Source organism: Mchenga conophoros, linkage group LG10 (assembly GCF_057382185.1).
Source record: "Mchenga conophoros isolate Kocher_MC1m ecotype Shallow Benthic linkage group LG10, M_conophoros_male_GT1.1, whole genome shotgun sequence".
Classification (NCBI taxonomy): domain Eukaryota; kingdom Metazoa; phylum Chordata; class Actinopteri; order Cichliformes; family Cichlidae; genus Mchenga; species Mchenga conophoros.
Genome location: NC_140535.1, coordinates 19,384,482 through 19,406,288, shown reverse-complemented (window position 1 = coordinate 19,406,288; position 21,807 = coordinate 19,384,482). Strand labels below are relative to the sequence as shown.

At 41.8% G+C, this 21,807-nt stretch overlaps 1 protein-coding gene across 3 annotated transcripts in view; it reads left to right on the top strand.

The window, feature by feature from the left end:
- Positions 1-1,265: 1,265 nt before the first annotated feature.
- Positions 1,266-21,807, top strand: part of LOC146565771 (rho guanine nucleotide exchange factor TIAM1-like) — a 50,659-nt gene continuing 30,117 nt past the window's right edge. For 2 of the 3 annotated variants that reach the window (XM_085289138.1, XM_085289136.1), the window contains exons 1-7: positions 1,266-1,456; positions 15,329-15,423; positions 16,881-17,536; positions 18,345-18,631; positions 19,715-19,987; positions 20,066-20,297; positions 21,632-21,804. In XM_085289138.1, coding sequence (XP_085145264.1) covers positions 16,888-17,536; positions 18,345-18,631; positions 19,715-19,987; positions 20,066-20,297; positions 21,632-21,804 — 1,614 coding nt within the window. In that variant the 5' untranslated portion in view covers positions 1,266-1,456; positions 15,329-15,423; positions 16,881-16,887. The remainder of the gene's footprint in view (positions 1,457-15,328; positions 15,424-16,880; positions 17,537-18,344; positions 18,632-19,714; positions 19,988-20,065; positions 20,298-21,631; positions 21,805-21,807) is intronic. The other variant, XM_085289137.1, reaches the window with a different exon arrangement.

The window sequence follows — 21,807 nt, the reverse complement described above, 5'->3', positions numbered from 1 at the left end:
TACAAAACAATACTCAAGATTACTCCAAAGTCAGTTGTTCTTTTTTAATGCTCAAGTACTGAGAAACTACTGAGTATGATTAATGTTTTTATGACTTTTTGTTTACTGCCACTTAGTTTTTGAGGCAGAGGCAATCAGTATTAAATACAGTGGGCAGTTAGATCTAAGTCTTACCTAATGATTCGCTTATTTAGTGTCTTACATAGTTTATCCCCAGTTAATAATCAGCATCTCTTATGAAGTTGTACTTAATGACTTATTAGGAACTCATTGATGAATAATTCTTTCACAGTTTTGTTTCTTGTTCTTGGTCTCAGTAATTATGAAGTATATATTATAAGGTGTGTCTGTGTGTGTTTGCTTGTGTTGACCACAAGGCAAATAGCTATCCCATATATGATGTAGTCCTGCAACAGTGATTTGGACTTTGAGGGTCCACCGTAGATGATGTTAATCCAAGCTGACAACCCATTTCAGAAGGCTGCAAAGGTTCAGCACCATGTTTCTTGATATTCAAAATAGTCAAATTGAGAGAAAATAGTCAAAAACATCAGAAGAGACTTAATCCTTTTTTATTTGATACTTGAAATAAGAATGCTGGCTGGGTTATAAAATAGTAAATACAGAAATGATGGAAGAAAAGACAAGATTGCAGCAGAAGCATAACATGAGCAACAGCAGCTTGTGCGAAAGACTTCAGAGAGACAGAGAGTGAGAGAGAGATGCGTTTTTCATGTACTCCACCACGCAATATCTTCACCTTTCTATTCAAAACCACATGTGCCTTGCAGGGTATTTTACTTTTCTCAAGTTAGCTAGCTGATAAGTATTTCCTGCTAGCTTACCATCAGTAGAGCGTTGGTTTGGGCTATCTATTATCTTTCCCCAGAATTACTTACTATATCAGCCTATCTTTCCTTGCAGGCAAATATCGTTTTCTTGTGTGTTTGTGCATGCCCATGCTTGTCCACTCCACTCCACTGTGCCTTTGTTTGTGTTTAGAACGAGTCCAGAAAGCCAGCAATTAAAAAGAGGACTGGGACATTTAGGCTTAGAGGCACAGACCCAGCATACACGCTGGCAAGCCAGAGGAGGCGAAATTGGAGCGAGAGAAAGAGCGAGTGAGCTGTAGATGAGAGAGGGGAGAAGGAGGGCTGGGTTGGAGCGCATGTGGGAGAGAGAAAAGGGGAAACCAGAAAAAAAGGGGCGGGCTTACACTCAGTACACACACACCCTCCACTAAGCCTTCAGTCTGGTGTAGGCACGCAAAAAGACAGCAAGTATTCAAGTATGAGCTCTAATGTGTGTGTGCGTAAAAGCTGCGCTGGAGTCCGGGAGACGTTTCACTGATGCAAGGATTTCCCTCTTTTTAATTCTTGAAGAGGACGCACACAGGCTGTGTTTTTACCAGTTCAGGGGATTAACTGCAACACGCACGGGGACCTATTAAGTAAAGGTAAAGAGACCTGTTTCTTGTTTTGAGGACGTTTGGTGAGCTTTGTGAGAGGTAGAAACTGTTGCCTATGGTGACTGGCTTTGTGTTATGTGTGATTAGATAAGTTACTAACTGTGTGTAGCACGTGTGCGTCTTCATAGAGTATACGATTTGTGGCATACCTGTGTGTACGTCTTTATGTGTGTTAAGATATGCTGTGCAGTCCCACACATGGTGTGAGTACTCTTCTTTGCTAGTACAGTATAGGCTCTGTTACTGTTTGGGGGATGCCTTTTTCTTTCTTCCGCTCTTTAGGTTCTTCCGCTCACTTCTTGTCACACACAAATTGAAATAAATACACGAGAATTGCACAGAAAGCCCATTTTGCTTAAATGCTAATCCTGCATGGCCATTTTATGTGTGACGATGAAAGGAGCTTATCAATCATTAATTTTCTGTGTTGGGACTTTGCCTAGTTTCCCAGTGGTGCTAATTTAATGATGATAAAATACCTTAACAGCTCTGAACCCACAGCACCTGGCAGTGCCCTTTGAGCTGTGGCGTTTGTTCTCTAAGAGTAGGGGAAACACGGTGAGGCGTGTTATATCCAGTGCATGTCTTTGGTTGTGTGCGTTCACATACTGTAACAGATCTGATATGCAGAGTTATGAAATTTCTTGAGATAAAAGTGTGATTACTCTCATTTCAAGATCAAAAGATCAAGTGCTGCTTTCAGTAATTATGGCCTGTCAGAAGCTTGTTAGCATCTGCTCTGTGAAGAAGCATAAAAAGCACTCAGTCCTCGACATTATGCCATCAAAGGTTCACGATGGAAGATGTAGAAAGACAGATTCACTGAGAAATTTGGATAAAGACATCAGCCTGCTCTGTGCATGTGCGTATGTGTGGGAATATTAAGAGAGGAGAAAAGCAAAAGCAAAAGAGTGAAGCGGAGGATGAGACTGGCAAAGAGGGAGACTTTAGAGCTACTGAAAGTCTTGAGGGAACAGCAGTTAAAGGCAGATTGGTACAGAAGACTTAGCAGAGTTGCAGTAGGCAGCAATACATGATAAAAAAGTAGGGAAACATTGTAAAGTAAGGGAAATACAGAAAAATTGGTGGGGATTCCTCAAATATCCATTTCCTACTGAACACTGCAGGCATATTTAGCATCTGTCACTCAAACGTGTGTGCATTAGAGGAGGTGTGAGGTCTCAGCTGTGCCAGGATCCAGACAGCAAAAAAATTACAGCGGATCAAAGGGCAAGTAGCCTCTGCTGTCCTTTCCTCCACCCTTAAAATCCCTCTTCGTTGCTGGGAAGGAAAAAAAAACCTTTGGTGGTTGGCTTGAGATTTTTCTCAACACCAATTATCTACTCAGCAGAGACCATGTGAGGAATCCTTTCATTTTGCTGTCATTTTGTTGTTTTGGGACCTAATAGGGAAAGCAAACGCCTCACTGCCTATCAGCAGTATTTACAGTAGATGGTTTGATATCGGTGTGGTTGTTTGATAAGCCAAGCAAAGGGCTAACCCCAAAAGATATCCCTGTTATATAAAGTCAAATCATAACAGCTCAGTAGGCAAACTTTTAAAGAGACTGTTACACGCCTCTCTTCCACAGAATCCCGATAAGAGCTGTCACAGCACATTTTTGAGTCAAACTGTAAAACAAAGAGCTCTACAGCAAATCAATTTCCCCGCTCTGCCTTGTAACTTGGTGAAAAACTGTGTTCATTCTGTTAATATTTGCTTTTCTCTCTTTCTTCTGATGACTGTTAAACCAGATCTCTGTGTCGCTTTCTTGTGTTTTCTTCACCTTATCTGTCTCGCCTTCTTGCCACAATTCAATGCCTCAGTTGCCATGAGGAAGTTGAATATTGGCAGGGTCTTTTGAGGAAGCGATCCGTGAAAGGATTTACAGTGACAGATAAAAACTGGTGTGTGTGTGTAAGCGCGTATATATCCGCACACTTTTGTTTATATATATATATATATATATTTATTTATTTATAAAAATGACAGACTTTGCAAAAGCTGGGGGAAAAGAGGAGGGATGGAGCCATTATCCCATTCAGGTTTTTTTGTGTCCATTTACTGTGTACGCAAGCGTGTGCACGGAACAAATATGTGCACATCCACACAACCACACTGTGCTGTGTATACTGTAGGCTAATAATGTGTGTGAGCATGAAAGGGGGATGGGACTTTGTTAAGTGAACCCTCTGGGTTGGTGAGTGTGTGTCTGTTTGTTAAGGTGTACATACTGACCCAGATTGATACACTTGCTCTCATGCTCTATCAGCTCACTTTTAAGGCCTGTGTGTGCTCAGTTCAGAGAGAACATTGAATTTACCGACAGCTTGGATAGGTCTTAATCACAAAACAAGTTAACTTAACAATGACGAGTTTCCTTTGGGGGAAGAGAATTTTGCTTTCTGATGTAGTCCATCTCACGTGACGACATTAACACATATTCTTTATAAATGCACTGATACGTAGGTATAATTAGTGTATTAAACAAGAGTCACCAAATCAACTATACACTCTGATCTTTTCATGTAAATTTCAGTTTCCTGCATACATTAAATAACAAATATAGTATTTTTCTTCATCATCGTCTGTTGTGTGTTGTCTACTGCAGTGAATAAATCTAATAATTAAAGATATAACACACACTATGCAGGAACAGTCTTTATATGTGTCTTATTTTCTAAATTTACCTTTTATCCCTCTTCCTCTGTGGTCCACTCATTTCTGCTGTTAAACAAATGTGGGGCTTATGCTCTTCCCCACCAACCCCACCACCATCCCCACATGCAATCAAGCTGTTTAAATGTTTGTATTTCAGTGTGCGCCTCTGGGTTCTCTGTGTGTGTCTTCTACGTGTGTGTGTGTTCATGTTTCTCACTGTCTGTTGCCGTCATTTGGAGCCAAGTAAGAAGAGAAATATCGCTGAAGTCTGTTTTGGGAAAAGCAAGGGAAAACTGACAGCTGAGGGTGGGGGGAAGTTAAAATGTTGTTTTTTCCCTCTCTCTTCTCTGGCTTCACTGAGTTTCTCTAATTACGCTGCTGGTTCAGTTCCGGCTATACGCAAAAGCAGAGGGAATCCCTTTGCAACGCAGATTGTAACAAAAAAGGCCGTAGCTCTGAAACCGAGCGGGTCAAGATCAAGTGGATGAGATGAATCTGTGGGTTAGTAAGATGAGTTACGGAACAGGGGAAAATATGTTTATGCTGCAAAAAAATCAAAAGCAAAGATACATTTTTCAAATATTCCCCCAGCTCTTCTTTCTGGATAATTTAACTTCCTCAGTTGTATTTAATAAAAATGACTCTAATAAAATCTCGTAATGTCATAAACCGTGCAGTGGGGGTTGATGGGTCACACATGTTTCCCTATTAAAGTTGAATAGGTTGGAAATCATTTGGATATCACATATACTGCATACACATCTGGATGTTTCTGGGCACTTGTGAAATATTTGGAAATTATGAAATGCGTATGTGACTATGCGTGATTATGTCATACTAACGTCTTTGCTTTTCCATTATGAAATGTCACTAGTCTGGTTGAGCAGGACTACTTTGTTGTTACCTAAGCACTGCAGATCAGGTGGAGAACATTGTCCCAGACTCCTTAACATTAACCCCCTGATGAGAAGTAAAAAAAGCAGAAGGGATGCCTCTAATTTGTAACGGGGGTCTAAGCAGGGGAGGGGTGTCTGACATGAGCTGGCATGTGCTCTCATCATTTCCTCCCTTTTGTCTGTTCTGTCTGCTGATGAATTAGGAGTTTCCTCCTTCCTTCCTTCCTTTACTCCCTCCCTCATTCTCCCATGCTTTATTTTCTCTTTGTGTCCCTCTTTCCGTCTCTTGCTCCATCATGAAATATTTCAATCCTTACTCTCTGTGTGACAGCATTACCACCCTTGTCATGTCTGCCCATTATCTCTGATCAGTGTGGTGTTCCAGCCCACACATCAGCTCCGGATACCAGCTGATGAGGTTGAAACACGTTTGCGTGTGTGTGAATGCATTTTAGCGGTTAGATTTTATTTTCTAGGGCACCCTCAATTCATAATATGTATAATTTGGTATACTTTGCGATCAGTCTCCACAGGATGTGTGCAGTGTGAGATTATACCTGTCCTTCTAAAGAATATCGTTTCAAAGTGTGTGGTTTCATGGAAAAAGGAAGCTTTGCTTTGAGATAACCTGAACAGGAAAATGCTTTAAAAGACCTCAGAGTGCGAGAGAGGAAATGCACATGTGTGTGTGAAGTGCTGAGTAGGGATTTAGAGCTAGTATTACTGCGGCAGTGCAGAGAACTTTTTCAATGACTGTGTTTATGTTTGCACTGGGAGATTTGGCCTTCCTGGGATCTTTTTTTTGTTTGTTTTTTATCTCTGATTGGAAATCTTTACTCTCCTGTTTGGAATCTGTTTCTCTGTCTAACTTCACACTCACTGGCTGTATAATTAAAGCACAGGAAACAGGCCACTTAGCCATTGTCTCTTCTCTTTATTCCTTCTTCGGCCCCATCGTTCTCCTCAACCCCCTCATAAGAGCTGGCAGGCGACTCAGTTCTCATCACACAGTCGCACTTTACGTCCCTGCCTGTTGACCTGGAAGTGATGCAGTGGGATATTGCAAGGCAGTCTGAAAAGCCTGTGTGTGCATTTGTAAGTGTGTGCAAATATGTACGTGTATGTACAGTATGATGTGTGTGTGTGAGAATGACAAAAGCAAGGGCTTACAGGCAAAGCTGCATGACTTTTCTTTGTTCTATGGAGCGAGTTTCTTTGGGGTAAGAATAGAAAAAGCTGTGATGAGTCCTTTATGAGGTCTCTTTCATATTGAGTGATTTTGTTATTGTCCTGTGGTGTGTTAGCTTTTAGGCACGTGAAAGTGTGTGCATATGTGCCTGCGTGATGTCAGGTTGTCTTTGTTGTTCTCCCCTCAGGCTGGCACTCAGATGTCGGTCGTATGGAGCTTTTACAGGTCACTAATGCACTGACAGAGGAGGATCTATTCACTGTAGCCACTCAAAGTCCAAACAATAACCCCCTAGCTTTAGCCTGCACAAGAGATCAACTCCAAGGAAATGGACCCATTGACCTAGATCCAACCCCATCCTCCGAAGAGATGCCCCGTAAGTGACATGCCGTTGATATCCTCATCTCAACAACAGTGTTGTGTTTGCCACAAGATATCTCATCCCCATTGGCTCGAATCAGGGTATAGTAATGTGAGGATCCGTGTTCTAACAAGCCCACTGTGGTTTACTAGTCTTCATGATGTTTATGACAGGTTTTAGAACTGATAATCAGAAAAAAAGAAAGATGACTCAGTCGTGCATATAACCATTAGTTTCAGCCCTAGACTTATTTTAGTCTTCCTGTGTGTGGGAAACTGACCTATTGTCTACTAGAATTACTGGTGTGTGTGGTTTTCAGCTGGTGAAATTTGCAGAACTGGGCGTCGGTCCCCTGTGTCATTCTCTGAATGCTTCACACCTTACTGCCACGCAAGTTATGTTTCTGTTTCTGCATGAGATGAACAAATGGAGAAAGAGACCACAGTTTGTGTGGTGGTAACTGAGATAAACAAATTAGATCATATTGAAAATTATAGTATGTGTGTTGCAAACCTAGCCTTGAAATTCCAGCTTATATTTTCAGCTACTGCCATAGTTTTGTGTTTTTATTTTCATGTTATTTTGAACGATCTCGTCTTCTAATTCCTTTGAATAGTGTATAGGTTTAAGTTTCCCAGAACTAAACTGTATTGTTTTTGGTGGTTTGTGACCTGTGTTGACCCGAGAGCCGGCACAGTGAGCCGATGTTTGCCTGTCACATTCTTCCTGAGCATTTGTTACCCCTGTCCCTCGCTGCAACACATTGTCTCCTGTGTCTCCTTCAAGCTAAACTTTGTTTGCTATCCTTGCTATTGACTCAGGTGCACGGATGCACTAAGATAACTTCCAAATCCTGCTGTTCCCCTCCCCCAACTCCCTCAGGCCTCACTCTGTGCTGCCCATTCCTCTGCTGCTAACATATTTCATTACATTACCTCTGACAGGTTTATACTTTGATGTTTTCCCCCGCTTTTGTCTCAATACCGTCTCTTCCCTTAATTTTTAATTTTCGCTTTCTAGTACTCCCACGGTACCCACTAATCTACGCCTTACCTAGTTTGTTGTTGTGCCAAAGCCTCGCTCTTGCTTTCTGGTAATGATTAGGGTAGTACTATAGCTTTAGCAGTAATCTTAATTAAGTGATAACAGTGTTGCTTTGTGTATTATTAACTCTCTTGGCATTACTCTGAAATGTTGAATCATTTTCAATAATATAAGTAAACTTGTACTGGTATAGTTGTAATAATTAAAGATTAATCCTGCTGTTTTTGTTTCACTGAGCTCAGGCGTGGAATTAGCACAGAAGTCCATTTACATATCTGGGTTAATAACCATTTTCAAGCAGATCGTGTAAACTCGTATTTGTTAGAAAGACTGGATCCTATAAGTCCTGTGTAAACAACTCAGTCAAAGAATTACATCAATGTGGATAATCTCAGTTTGTGTGCAAAGATTAATTGTTTTTGTGTTTAATGTGCATAACTCCCATTTTCTGCAAGCAACTTTTATTTTGAAAGGTAATTAAAGACTGCAAACATATTTGAGCTTTTTCATCAAAACAGTAGCAAACTACCAGTTTTCCTGGAACAATTGCTCCCATCATTTTTAGAGACAGTGGTTTGGTCACCTCCTAACTCACTGTAACACACACAATGGCCTCTTCAATGGCTCTCTTTTCTGATAGTCTTGCAGTCATGTCATTACTGACAACAAATCAGGTCTGTTCACATCTGGCCTACTTTGAACTGACACAACATCCATCTCTATCAGCCCCTCAGGACCTATCAGCACCACTACACCTCTTTACCTCTCGTGTCTCCTTCCGCCTCAGCACACATCATTCTCATCTGTCTACCTGTGGCCCAACACTCGATTCCACCAGCTCCCCGCCGCATTAACAGCCTCTCATCCCCCTTTCACCACCATCATCATCTTTTTTTTCAGACTCTCTTGCCTCTCTCATCTCATCCCCCTGTCTCAACCTCCCACCTCAATCAGTCTACCTTTGCCTAAAACCCTCTTATCCCTCTCTCACACCCACTCTCACTCTGTTTTTTCACCGTCCCTTCCGCCAGCACAGAGCACAACAGAAGTATTACCCGCCAATTTGGCTCCATTGAAAGCACTTTGTGGTTGTCTTTGACTGTTGATGTGTGTCAGTGTGTGACTTCGTGGCAGTGCCGGGGTTTGACTTACATTTCTGAAGATGCTAATATAAAGATTGTTTGGATTTGGCCATGATTTTTTTTTAACCTTGGTGAGGTGATCAGTTCAGACTTTATTCGTCACCACAGTTTGAACCCTTTTAGGCAAGCTTTCTTGTAATTTCAGGAATAGTTTTCCAGGCTTCTTAAAGGATATTCAGAGCTATTATCTGTATGTTCCCTGCCTTTTTTTGTTCTCTGTCAAAATTTCCCACACTGTTTGATTAATGGTAAGGTCCGAGCTCTTGGGAGGCCATCACTGATATTTATGCTTTTACTGTATTGGCAGTGTGTTTGGGATCATTAACATACTGAAAAATAAAAGTGCTGCCAATCAGATGCTTTGCAGATGGTATTGCATGTGTTAGTAATTTCAATTCAAGTCAGTTTTGACAATACCACTGACTAAAACGCAGCCTCAAACCATGACAGAGCATCCGTGTTGCAGATAGCTGTAGATACCTCACTCCTGACCTTTCCTGTTTATATCGCTGATGATTTGAACCCAGACATTTGAATTTATCACTCTGTAATTCCTGTTGTTTTCAGCCAAGTTCTGGTGTCTTTTCCGAGTTAAAAGTGTGTTCTTGACAGCTATCCTTGGACTGAGACTGTTTCTGATGAGGCTTTGGCAATCTGTAGATAAATCAGCTGAAGGGCACGATGCATCTCTCAGGTCAGATGTTTAGTGGAGTTTTTCCACCAAGTTTCTGAAGGTCTTGACTTTTTATCTGGTGGAGATAATATGTTAGGCCTGCCATGTCTTCTGCTGTCTTCTTTCTTACAGCTCTTTGGGATTCACCTTGGTGCAAAAATACTATTATATGCCTGTCAACCTGTGTTATCGTTGCCATTTTTTGGAGATATAACAAAAGAATTGTGGATAAATTGCACATTTCTGCAACAGGCTCCTAGTAACAAATCACCTAGGGGGTCAATTTCAAAAAGATTATTTGCTGTTGTCTGTTATATCTGGTGATCCCTTGAGTTAGGTTCCATTTATGATTCATAGATCAGTGTTAAATGACTTAACAAACAAACAAAGACAATGAAACTGAAAATTAGTGATTGCCAAAAGATTCAAAACTGTGAAAGACCTACAGAAAGACTGGAGAACTATTACCCAAGAACTTCTTTTAAAATCATTTGGAAGTCATGCTCCTTGGAGGCATAATATTTGAGACTTTTGTATAGTACTGTACTTGATTAAAAATAGTAACAGATTAGTTGTATTTTTGCCTCGTCTTGACTCCAATTTTTAGTTTAATGCGTCATTCTTTTTTCATCTTTTTCTCCTTCTTTTGACTCATCTTCCTCCAACATGTTTTCACGCCCATTTCTTTTACTCCTCCTCACATATTTGAAGCAGAAAATCACCACATGAATATTCAGTTGATTGGTTTTGATGACTGCGAACCGATTGTCTGCGCAATCACCATCTCATCAGGAAGGACGAGTGAGCGTTGATTGAGCAATGGCAAAAAAGGGGATGATTTATTAATATTTAACAAACCGCACACGGTAGTTTTTCACGTGCCAGTCAGTCCGCTACAACATGTGGTTTTGACCTTATCATGTCACATATTAACCTACAACAAGAGTCTGAGTTGGATGTAATACAGAGATATCTTGATCTTCTAGTGTAAAAGCCTTGCATTGTAATGGAGGTTAAATTGTGGGGTTTCCTGACTTTGAATTCATGCAGCGACTCCTGATAGTTGAGGTTGTAGCAGTAGCTACAGAGCAGAGCATCAAAATCTACACACTTTCATTGACTCTTTCAGGCTCCTCGCTCAATGGAGAGCGGGAGGTAGAAGAAAATCTTCTTTAAAATATGGTAATCCCTGACTGCACCCTGCTGCAGAGACAGTCAGCTGAAATCTGAGTTAAGGAGCATACAGCGTAAGCTCTTAGAAAGCCAGAGGAGCGTATTTAATGAGGTTAGTGACACTTGAGGAGCCAAGCAGAGTGAATTGGCTGACAGTGAATTCCACTGGCCTTTATCTTTTTTTTTTAAACATGATCCTCGGTTGCCACACTGACCCCAAATCTCAAGTCTTTTACGTCACATTGCCAATCTGTGCTACATTTTTTTTCTAGCTTTCCAAAAACATTTTTTTAAGGAATTGTTTTGTCTACTAAAATAAAACCCAGTCTAATTTTCTCCGCTTCTGTGTTAGAGGATGACAAGCAGTGGGGAACATAGTGAATGAATAACAATCATCTCATATCCTTCCACTCCACTTTGTTCTGTCATCTCTGCGTTTTGCTTCTGTGGCCTCAAAATGAAAGCCCTCTTCAGGAAGGAATTATCATTTGTCCCTCGCCAGTTAAAAGAAATTAATGTTTGATTTAAGGAGTCGAGACTCGTGCTTGCAGCCACACACTGTTTGTGTATCTGCATGTGTGTTTAAGCTTAGAATTGGGGCGCGTGCCTTGTCAGATCCCGGAAGGATGAATAGAAGCTAATCTCCCTCTTCCAGGGAATTCTGCTGGTGATGTCTCAGGCAGTCCTGTCTCAAAAGAACTGTGGGAGTGCGGCGGAGCGTGCACTGCCGTCGCAACAATGGTTTAATGCTGATTTTATCTGTTGTCACGCTCTGTTTTGTAATTTTAACTTATTTTATGTATTTTATGACTATTGTTCCTTTTATTAATTGTGTTTTTTGTAAGGTGACCTTGGGTGTCTGAAAGGCGCCCTCAAATAAAATGTATTATTATTATTATTATTATATTTTCAAAAGCATATCTGACTCTTGTCTTGGCATTAGATAGACGTGGTTCCTCCTCAAATGTGAACAATGTGCCCACCTATGTTTGCAAACAGATGCATACTTGTGAATAACCCCAGTGATTCTTATTCATTTGGACCAAGACGCTTCCTGCACCCAAACATGCTCTTATTTTGGTAAGTTTGGTGGTTTGCTAACATGTGGTGTGTGCAGGTGCGCATGGAAAAAAAGAGGAGCATAGAGATCCTCTGATAAGGCCTTGTTGTCACATTCCCATGGCAGTCTGTCTGGACTTGTTTTTGGATTGAATTTTCCTCCAATAGTAATTCCTTTTTTTTTAACTCCCCAGAGTAAGCATAAAACCTCACTCCGCCAAGTGGGAGGAGAAATGGTAACAATTCAAAGAATGTGAGAGGTGCAGGAGAAAGGCCTCAGGGAAGGGTGATTCCAATAATCACGTCATGTGTTTTAGAGCTTCGTGGGGGGTGTTGTAGTTTGAAGATGTAAAGAAAGGTCAGTCAAGCTGGGAGCTTTTCTGGTTTCAGCAATGTTTAGCGTAGTCACTGTTGCAGTCTTTAGCAGAGATTGGATTTATTTCTTTTGATCTCCTTTTTTAAGCATCATTTTTTAGGTTTTTGGATGAAGCACATCTAAAGAGTGTCGTTAAGGGCTTCAAAGCGGCCCAAAAGCATGTGAGAGACTGTTTGCCGCCATAGAAGTAAATTTGTAAAATACTATGATGTCGTGATGAGTTGTTGTCTTTAACAGTGAGCTCAGTGATTCACTTGTGAAAATTCAGTGTGTCTGGTTGCAACATTTTTTTCCAGAATACAGTCAACACAGTGACGAGATGAAAGACAACAAGTGACATGTTTTGTTTGGCTTCAGTTGCATACAGTGTAGAGCTACATCAGCATCACGTACAGTTTGCGTCTGCTGAGCTGAGCTGTGTGTCACGTAGGGCGGTGCTGTGAGACAGGTGCAGAGATGAAAAGATTGGCAGGGGAGAGTAGGGTGTGTCTCCTTTGAGTGTGTTCTGACAGGCCTTTGGTATTTTTCCAAAAAGTGTGAGTGCATGCTGTGACTCGGAAAAACCAGCTCTCATTTCTCTTGGGATCCTGCAGGTGTGTCTGACTGAAAGTGTGCGCCTGCCTTTATTCCACAGTACTCCGCCGTGTGCCACAGCAAACTACGTTCATGCGTTAGGTGATAGACGTGCGGGCCTATAGGTGTTGAGCAACTGACTAATGCAACAGTCACAATGTGGCACAATGAATGTGACAGCTCCAGTAGAGAGCTGTTATCGGCAGCGCAGGTAAAAGGAGCCTCCAGTCCCGGTAATCCTCGGCCCTGTGTGGTTTGTAGTCAGACAGATGTGAGTGCTGCTGTTTGTGACATATTTAGACAATGCTTACCTTCTTTATCTTCAGTTGTGGAGATTAAATATGGAATTTTGTTGTCTCCAGTTTTCTTTCTTTGTCCCCTCTGTGTGTGTGTGTGTGCATGTGTGTGCTTGATTGCGAGTGGGCATGTGTGCATGGTAATGATGCTTTGGCGGCTGTTGCACGGTGCGCCGTGGTAATACACTCTCCCGATGCGTTAATATACTGCGAGAATGAGAGGCTGAGAGAAAGAGAGCGAATAATTATGTTTCCCCTTTTGTCTCGGCTCCCTCAATTAAGCCTGAAGAGAGGCAGACTGAGCACATGTCTACTTATCCTCTTAAAGCTCAGCAACAATAGGACCCCCCAATTTCTCTGACTTTATCTCTCCCTCTCACGCCGTCTTTATTTCTTCCTCCTTCCCATTTTCTCACTTTTCCCTATCAAACTTCTTGTCATACCCCAGTATTTTTTCCCCTCCCTCTCTGTCTGTACCAGACTCGACCTCCCCCCACCCCTCTTCATGTGTTTCGCCTCCAGCCTCGCCTCACCTCTCAGCTCTACAGGGGTTTAACAGAGAGCTCTCCCTCCTCTCCTTGTTACCCTTCTCCCTCTGCGGTGCCTTGCTGGGGGGCACCGGGAAGAGGAAAAATGAAGAGACTAAACATTTTAGACTGTACACTGCCAGAGGAAAGGCAGTGGTTTGATTTCCCCTGTGTTTTGTCACTCAGGATTGTGTTGTTTGTTTGACCCCTGTGCATTTGTGTGTGTGTTTTGCACCTTCCCGACATAGCCTGTATGTTATAGAATATATGGGTTTGCAAAAAGGATGTAAATTCAGTGAAAGGGTCATCAGTGTTTTTGTGTGTTAGTGATTTGCATTTACTCCACATGTTAATCTATCTATAAAGCACTCCAGCTGAGACAATGAAGTCCTGTTTTTATAGTAATTGTTAAAAATGAACCAGCAGAGGAGCCATGAGCCCAAAATGAATATTCAGCCTATTTTTTTAAGGTGGGTGGGGGGCAGCATGTGGGTCGGCCTCAGTGGGACAGAGGGTGTAGGAGAGATGAGATATAAAGGACTGCATGAGAGGCAGGAGAGCTGTATCAGGGTCAAGTTCAGCTTATGTAACTGCTTCCCACAGCTGGGGTTGGGATGCGCTGCACTAGCCTATCTCGGATGCGTTTGCACACATGGTGTTGTGGTGCAAAGTCAGAGTTGAAAATCCTCTTTGTAGTTTCCATCAGGTTTCTGATCAGATGCCTTCACTTCTCTTATTGTCCTGTTTACTTCTTGTTATCTAAAGTCTCATTTCTGTGTCATTTCCCAGAACTGTAACACGGTTGACTTATTGTTTTTGTGCCCCAGAGAATTAAAAAAAAAAAAAGATTACTGTATATAGAACAACAACACTAATAGAAAAAAATAGCAGCTGCAGTCAAAGTTTAGTAAAATTAAGATTTTACTTAAACCTGCAACATAGACCTCGGGGGAACAATTGATGCTTTTGCATTCGAAAAACAGGTGACTCACCAGATGTGGTATCTCAAAACAGATGCTCCAAACAGTGCGCTAGTGGCCATATGCTTTGAAAGTACATTGTTGTACATGGCAACACGAGGGCTTTCTTCCATCATTTTCCTGCTTATTGGCTTATCCGGCTGCAGTCAAATGCGTTTGCAGCAGACTAACTACTGGGCAAATGTTCACAACAGCAAGCATGTTTGCTCTTGCATTCCTTCACACTATACATAGCACATTATGGAAATCTCGGTCTACTCTACGCAGCTCAGGGCTGGTATTAGAGAAAATTAGGTCGTGTTGGCATGGATCATTTAATTGAGTCTTAAGCACAAAATCGTTCCCATAGCTTCTTTCATCTTCTGTCATTTTGCTGTTGGTGTGTATGTGTGTGCGCTTCTCTTTGTCTGCACCGAAATAGGGGGTGTTTCCCAAAATGTTTTGTGCACACGCCGGTACACGTCTGCGTGGATTTGGTGGGCAGTGAGTTTCAGGGTAGAGTTAGAAGAAATTGTGGTTGTTTGTGAGTCCCCCCTTCCCTTCCCCCCAAAAAAACCCTTCAGGCTCAGACAATACGTCTTTTCTTTGTTTCTGATGAGCTGTTTATATGTGTGCATTTGATTATTTCTTGTTTCTCTGTCTTTTTTTTAGTCAAACTGCATTATCTTAAAAACCATTGTGATTTATTCCCTTTTATCATCCACATTCATATTCTACAGACCGTCTTATATTGCATTCTTCACAGCTGCCTTTTCAGCTTTACTTGACCAGCTTTATGTGACATACTGGGCAGGTACTCCTTCCTTCTACTTGTCTTCTCACTTCTTCTCTGTGTGCGTTTGACACATCAGGTCACTTTGAAGTTGTGAGAGCACTGCTAAAGATCTCTCTCTCTCCTTGTTTCTGTCAGGGCAGACTGACACCACCGTATGAGGATGTGTGGAGGATTATGGGATCGCAACGCTCTGATGCGGGGAAGCTGGTGATGTGGCTGCTTAATCATCGGTAACTACAGTTTTCACACTTTAATGATGCACAAATCTCCAGAAATAATAGATTTTTAAGGACTGATAGACTAAACAAGCAAAAAAACAACTACTTTTTAAGGCAGATTTTTTCACCAGTGTCTTTGCAGCTCGAGCCCACACTGAGAACCTGATGGTGTGGGTTTGATGATGTGTGACTCTCTGAGGACAAACTGATCCGACAGCCTTTGACTCAGCACTTCCATGTGCTTGTGTAACAGAGAGATTGAGGTGAAGTGGGCTGCTGAGATAACTTCATGATGAAAATAACACAGCTCTAAAGTGATTTCTTTGATTGTTTTGATTCTCTGTGTTGGGAATATAGTTAGTGCATAATTTCAACACTGCTCAGGGAGAAAAGGCGCTGCAGTGCATTTGTGTTGGAGTTCAAAAGTGCACTGGCAGAACACTTAAATTAGTCAGAGTTGAGAGATTTATAACTTCAGCTATTTCATTTTTTTGAAGATTTTATAGGCACTTAGAAAAGCAAAGAAGGTTTTGATGCATTATGAACAGCAGGCTGGGATAAAATGGAAAAGCAGGAAACTTTTAACAAACCTTTTATATAATGTGCGTACACATCCAAGCATGCTGTGCAAATCAAATGAGACCACTGATACTTTTGAGCCATAAGTTTTAATGTGCCATCAAACCTCTCATGCAGCACACTGATCTACTTCATTACCAGCAATTTAGATCTTGCAGAGGGCTGGTTCAAACCTTTTTACTTTTAGAAGTATGGCACACAAGGAATATTTGTTTAAATGTTTTGACATTGCAATTAAAAGACAGATTTGTCAATTTAATATTGATTCAGAAACAAGTTGTATATCTAAACCACTACTTTTGCCAGTTGTGAGGTTATTTTTCTTCTTTTCTTTTATCAAAATCGACTGACCTTACATAGATAGATATTCTAGTACAGAATATCTGACCAGGGGTCTGGCACCTGCTTTGAGTATTTGACAGTTTTTGTAGTTGAAATGAACACATTTTAAGGCTACTAACAAAATCTCAAGGCCAGACGCCTCCTTTAACAGAAAGGACTGATTACGTTTTTAAATCTTTTTTAATTTTCTTATTTAATTCAAACTCTTTCTTCTTTCTTTGATCTCCACAAAGCAAGTCATCCATGTACAACAGATGGCAGATATGCGTGTTGTCTAAAATCTGTGCTGCTACTTGTGAATTTGACAATGTTCACTCACCATTAGATAAGACACCAGCTCCCATTTATGCAATTTGTGTGTGCTAATGACTTTCTGTGATTCATAAACTTTGTGCATACAAGTAAAGATGCAAATATATTATCTTATACCGTATGATGTGGCAAACATTACGGAATAATTTTAAACTACTTTTGTATCTGGTTTCTGATCTTTTAAGAAGAAGTTGTCTAAATTATGTAATATGCAAACTTTATTACTTGATCCACAGTTGAATCATGGGAAACGTGGAGAGTCAAAATGGAGAGAGTAGTATCCATGGTGATGTGCCGAGACATCTCTCCCGTAAGCACACGACCCGCTCACTCCGTGTCTCCAACAAGCAGCAAATCAACCGCCGTTCGAGGCACTCTTCCTCAGTGAAGCAGAATCACAGAAACTCTGAAGCCTCAACCCGTTCCTCCAGCACCCCGAGCATCCCTCAGTCCTTGGTAGAGAACGGACTAGAGTTTTTCAATGCAGCAGATGAGTTTGACAAATTTGGCATCAACCCTCACTGGACCCAGCGTGTCGCTATGACAATGAGGCCGGAGTCCTATCAGCACGATGATGACCCCTTGGCCACGCCGACTCCCGAAACCTCAGAGGCAGACACCATTGCCCAGGATGGAGGAGAGGACTCAACGGGGGAAGGGGACACTATTGCAGAGGAAAGGTTCCTGCAGCAAATGACTGAAGGACCCCGAGAGGGAGCAAGTAATAAAAAGAAGCGATCAAAGTCAGCAGACATGTGGAGAGAAGACAGCTTGGAGTTTTCTATGTCTGACCTCAGCCAGGAGCATCTGACCAGCACAGAGGAGATGGTCGATGGAGGAGAAGAGGAGGAGGGGCAGTTTAGATGCCCTAGAGGCAGCAAAGGCAGCACAGGTGAGAATGTACACAGAAGCAAAAGCATCATATTTACCGGTAGATTGTATAGACCTGCAGAAAGCATGTGTAGTTTTCTCATTCAGAAATGTAGACATCATTAGTGACAGGATATGTGGGGCCTATGCTTTTATTTGATGACTTGAAGTCTTCACCGACATATTTTCTGATACAATAGAATTAAAATATATTTCAAGATTTCTATTTGTATTATTTAAAAAACAACAACAAATAAAAGCAAAAGACAAGACAATGTAGCTGTCCAAAAATAACGACAGCTACACTGGTGATGGCTAATAAGTGGGGGGAAAAAAAGTTCAGGGGAACATGTTCAAAGCTGTTGATTTGATTCAGTGAACAGGTGATGAGGGGGAGGGTAGTGGGAAAATTGCAGGCACTCACTGAGTAGGGAGAAAATGATCTGAGAAAAGCTGCTGATTGAAGGTTAGCTGCCATCTATCAGTTGCAGCAGTTCAACTGATCACAGGGTTGTTAGCTTAACTGGTTTTGTGCAGGAGCTGCAGGGGTTCAGTGTGACAGCAGGCGGTACCTGGTAACTCAACCGCTGAAGGTCTGAGCACTGCCATAGGTGGTCGTCTCATTCAGAATAATGTATGGGTTTGCCTCACACACACACAGATTCATAATCACTCAAGAAAAATCACAGACTTTCACTGAAGGACACAGGCACATATGGAGAAGGTCAAATGTTTCAGAGGTAACTGAAAGTACCTGACAGTAATCAGAACTCACCTTGCCCACAAATACACACTGTGCTCTGCAATAACCACCTGTGTGTGTGTTCCAGGCTCAACTGAGAGGGCATCGTCTCTGGACCATCTGTGCAGCCAGCAGAGTCCGGGCTTCAGGGGGCAAAGGAGCCGTTACATAAAAAACTGCAGAGAAGCCGAGTGCGACGGAGACGGGGAAGTGGAGGAGGGTTTGATGTCTCCAGCAGAGGATGATGGTGGGGGGTATGGAGCTTTCACGCTCCCCTGCCGACGCTCACACTGCCTTTCTGAAGGCTTGACTGGGCTCGGTATTCCGGCTACACCTTGCCCTACCTTCCAGGGACGACGCGCACAGACTACTCAGGTATTTCATGAATATATATACCGATAAGTATTGAAAGCAGATGGAACAGGACTAAGGGTAAAAGTCTTCTTGCTCTATTTTTTTCCAGTATTGGAAAAAATACAGACTTCTAAACTTAGAATAATTGAGGACTTTGTTTACCAGTGCTGTCCAGGAAGTTCAGGGGCATCACAGACATGACACCAGTTCATCAAGTAATTAACATGTTGTTGACAACCAACGGAATTTCCTGTCTGTGCTCTGGACTGGTGTATATGCATGTTATATCTTTGCAAATCCAAGCATCCAAACATGTTTGTATATTTGTGCAGTTGGGAAGAGGATTACACAGAAAGATAGTCAGATAGAAAGTCACCGTGGGACTTCTGCTCACATACTGAGCTTTGAACGACAAAGACATTTTGAACTTTGAACTTTATCTAGAGGATTTTCTTTGTCATCTTACTAAAACAGATAAAATCAAAGGGTAAGAGGAGGAAAGTAAAGTTTATGTAACGTTCATGCAGGTAAACATAAAAGCTAAATTAGTAGAATAAATAATAATATCCATGCCTCCCTAGTTGCCGTGCGTCACTGATAAAAACAAAGTTGCTAAACAAAAAGTACCAAAATACTGAACCAAGCTTTTCTTTCAATGCATTCCCAGAACCCCCAAGCACCCTTGGATAGAGATCGCCATAAGTGCTTATTATATATTCATCTAGTCAGGCTGAGGGGGTTGTTAGATATAAATAGACTGACAGCACAGCGAAACAAAAAGAAAGAACAGAGGGAGACTCAGTTTGGTGAAAGCACAGAAAATTTCATACTCAAAGTGGAAAGCCTTTTTTTAAAATCAGAAATTCATACAAAAATGAGCACAAAAGGATATTAAAGTGCACTTATGCAACTGCCAACTCATGTATACCGCTTGTATACATGAGTATACATGCAGCCTACGCTGTCAGTTCTGTGTGAGAGAATTAACGTCTTGTGTTATGCAGATTGAAGCTGTTACTTCTCTGTCTGATTTTGTGCAAATAAACCAGTTTCCGTCCATTAATAATGCTTAATCTGTTTCTACCCTGTTTTTCTGGATGACAGGACATCTCTGGTGTTTTAGGCGAGGGGAGCGAGTATGGCGACAGTGGGATTGATGGCGTTGCCCCTGAGATAGATGGAGAAGGAGAACTGCTCTCCCGGCGGTGTAAGGCCATGTCTGCCTCTTTTTCAGTGTACTCAGCTACAGAGAGCAGTTTTTTTAATGGCAGCGACAGTGGGAGCAGCAGCGCTGGAGGAGTTGACGGAAGAGGAGGCGAAGGAGGCAAGGGGGGAGTTTATGAAAATTTCCGGAAGGAGCTAGACAATCAAGCCTGGGTTAGTTACACTTTTCCTATGTTATTAAAATATAGGTAAATTCCGTGTATTTCTAATTCCTTAATCTTTTCTCGTCAGACAAATCGGGGCCGAGACTGCACAGAGGAGGCAGGCTCTGCTGTAAGTGATGAGCAGAGTAGCGGCACACTCAGTAGTATGTATCCGCCTGACACTCTGATTAGCTGTGCACACGGCACAGTCAGGAAAGCAGGGACTCTGGCTGTGAAGAACTTCCTGGTTCATAAGAAAAACAAGAAGGTGGAACCTGCAGCGAGACGCAAGTGGAAACAATACTGGGTTTCTCTGAAAGGTGTTGCACAGATTTTCAGCACTATTATGTTTAATGTTTGTGTTGGATTTTACCTGCGTGTGACTGATAGATAGGCAGAAACTGTAAGGCAGCAGGTGTCCATCCAGCTTCAGTCTGAGTACTTTATGAATGCTTAACTAAGCACAATTGTTAGTACATAAAAATGCTTCTGCACCTTTACTCTTTTGGCTGCTGCCTTTAGGGGTCACCACACTGGATCATCTGCCTCCATCTTACTCTATTTCTAGCATCCTCCTCTGTCACGCAAACCAAGCATGTCCCTCTTCACTACATCCATGAACTTACTATGTGGTCTTCCTCTTTCCTTCCTGCCTGGCAGCTCCTTATTCAACATCACTTTTCCAAAATATCCTCTGCACATGGCCAAATCATCTCAGCCTTGCCTCTGGAACTTTATGTCCAAATCCAACCTGAGCTGTCCTGCTGATCTACTGATTTCTAATCTTTCTATTCTCTCTCCTTCCAGCAATAAAATCTTAGCATCTTCAGCTCTGTCTCCTGTGTTTGTGTCTGCTCCACCGTCTCCAAGCCTTACATTATAGCAGACCTCACTACTTTCCTGTAAACCTTCACTCTCAGTCTTGCTGCTATCCTTATCTCACACATTACCCTTGACATTTGTCTCCACCCACTCCACCCTATGTGCATTCCTTTCTTTAACACCTCTCTTGTGCCACATGTTTGAGTTGGCACAGATTTTAAGTTGAATGAACTTGCTGCCGCAATCCGACCGACACTAGCAGCTTCCTGGCTTGTGGCCTCTGTGGCTGGGTTTCAAATGCTTCTGCAACTAAGAAAATAATCTTAGTCTCATTCAGATAACCAACCCAAAGCTGTTTAATCTTCCATACACTCTCTCTGCTGTTAAACTACATTCATATAAGCTTTAACACATTCCCTGCCCTTGGTTTTCACCTCTGCTGTCCTCTCTCACGCTCTTCAATGCAGCCTTGCATTTTCCTCCCCTCAGCTTCATCACAATTTAATTTTACGGCGAAATCCATGCCTAATCCGATCCTGTCCTGTTGAAATGCATAAGATAGAGCATCTCTTCTATGCATCATGCTAAAAATAAATCAGTCTTATCTTCATAATGTAATGTTATAGGTTTAGTTGTACTGATAGCAAAATAGGTTCATGTATTAAACTATTACGTTTTATAATCGTTGTTTAAATAAAGTTCAGGGAAAGGAAGGATGTTTAAATTGATTTAAGGGTACTTATTATAACCTCTGTAAAAAAACAAAACAAAACAAAAAAAACATATTTTTGTCTTTTTTTTTTAACTCCTTTCTTTTTGTGCGTTCTTCAAGGCTGCACCCTCTTCCTGTATGAATACGATGGCCGTTCAGGTATCGACCACAACAGCGTTCACAAACACGCGCTGTGGGTGGAGAACAGCATTGTCCAAGCTGTACCTGAGCATCCCAAGAAAGACTTTGTCTTCTGTCTCAGCAACTCAGTGGGAGATGCTTTCCTCTTCCAGGTG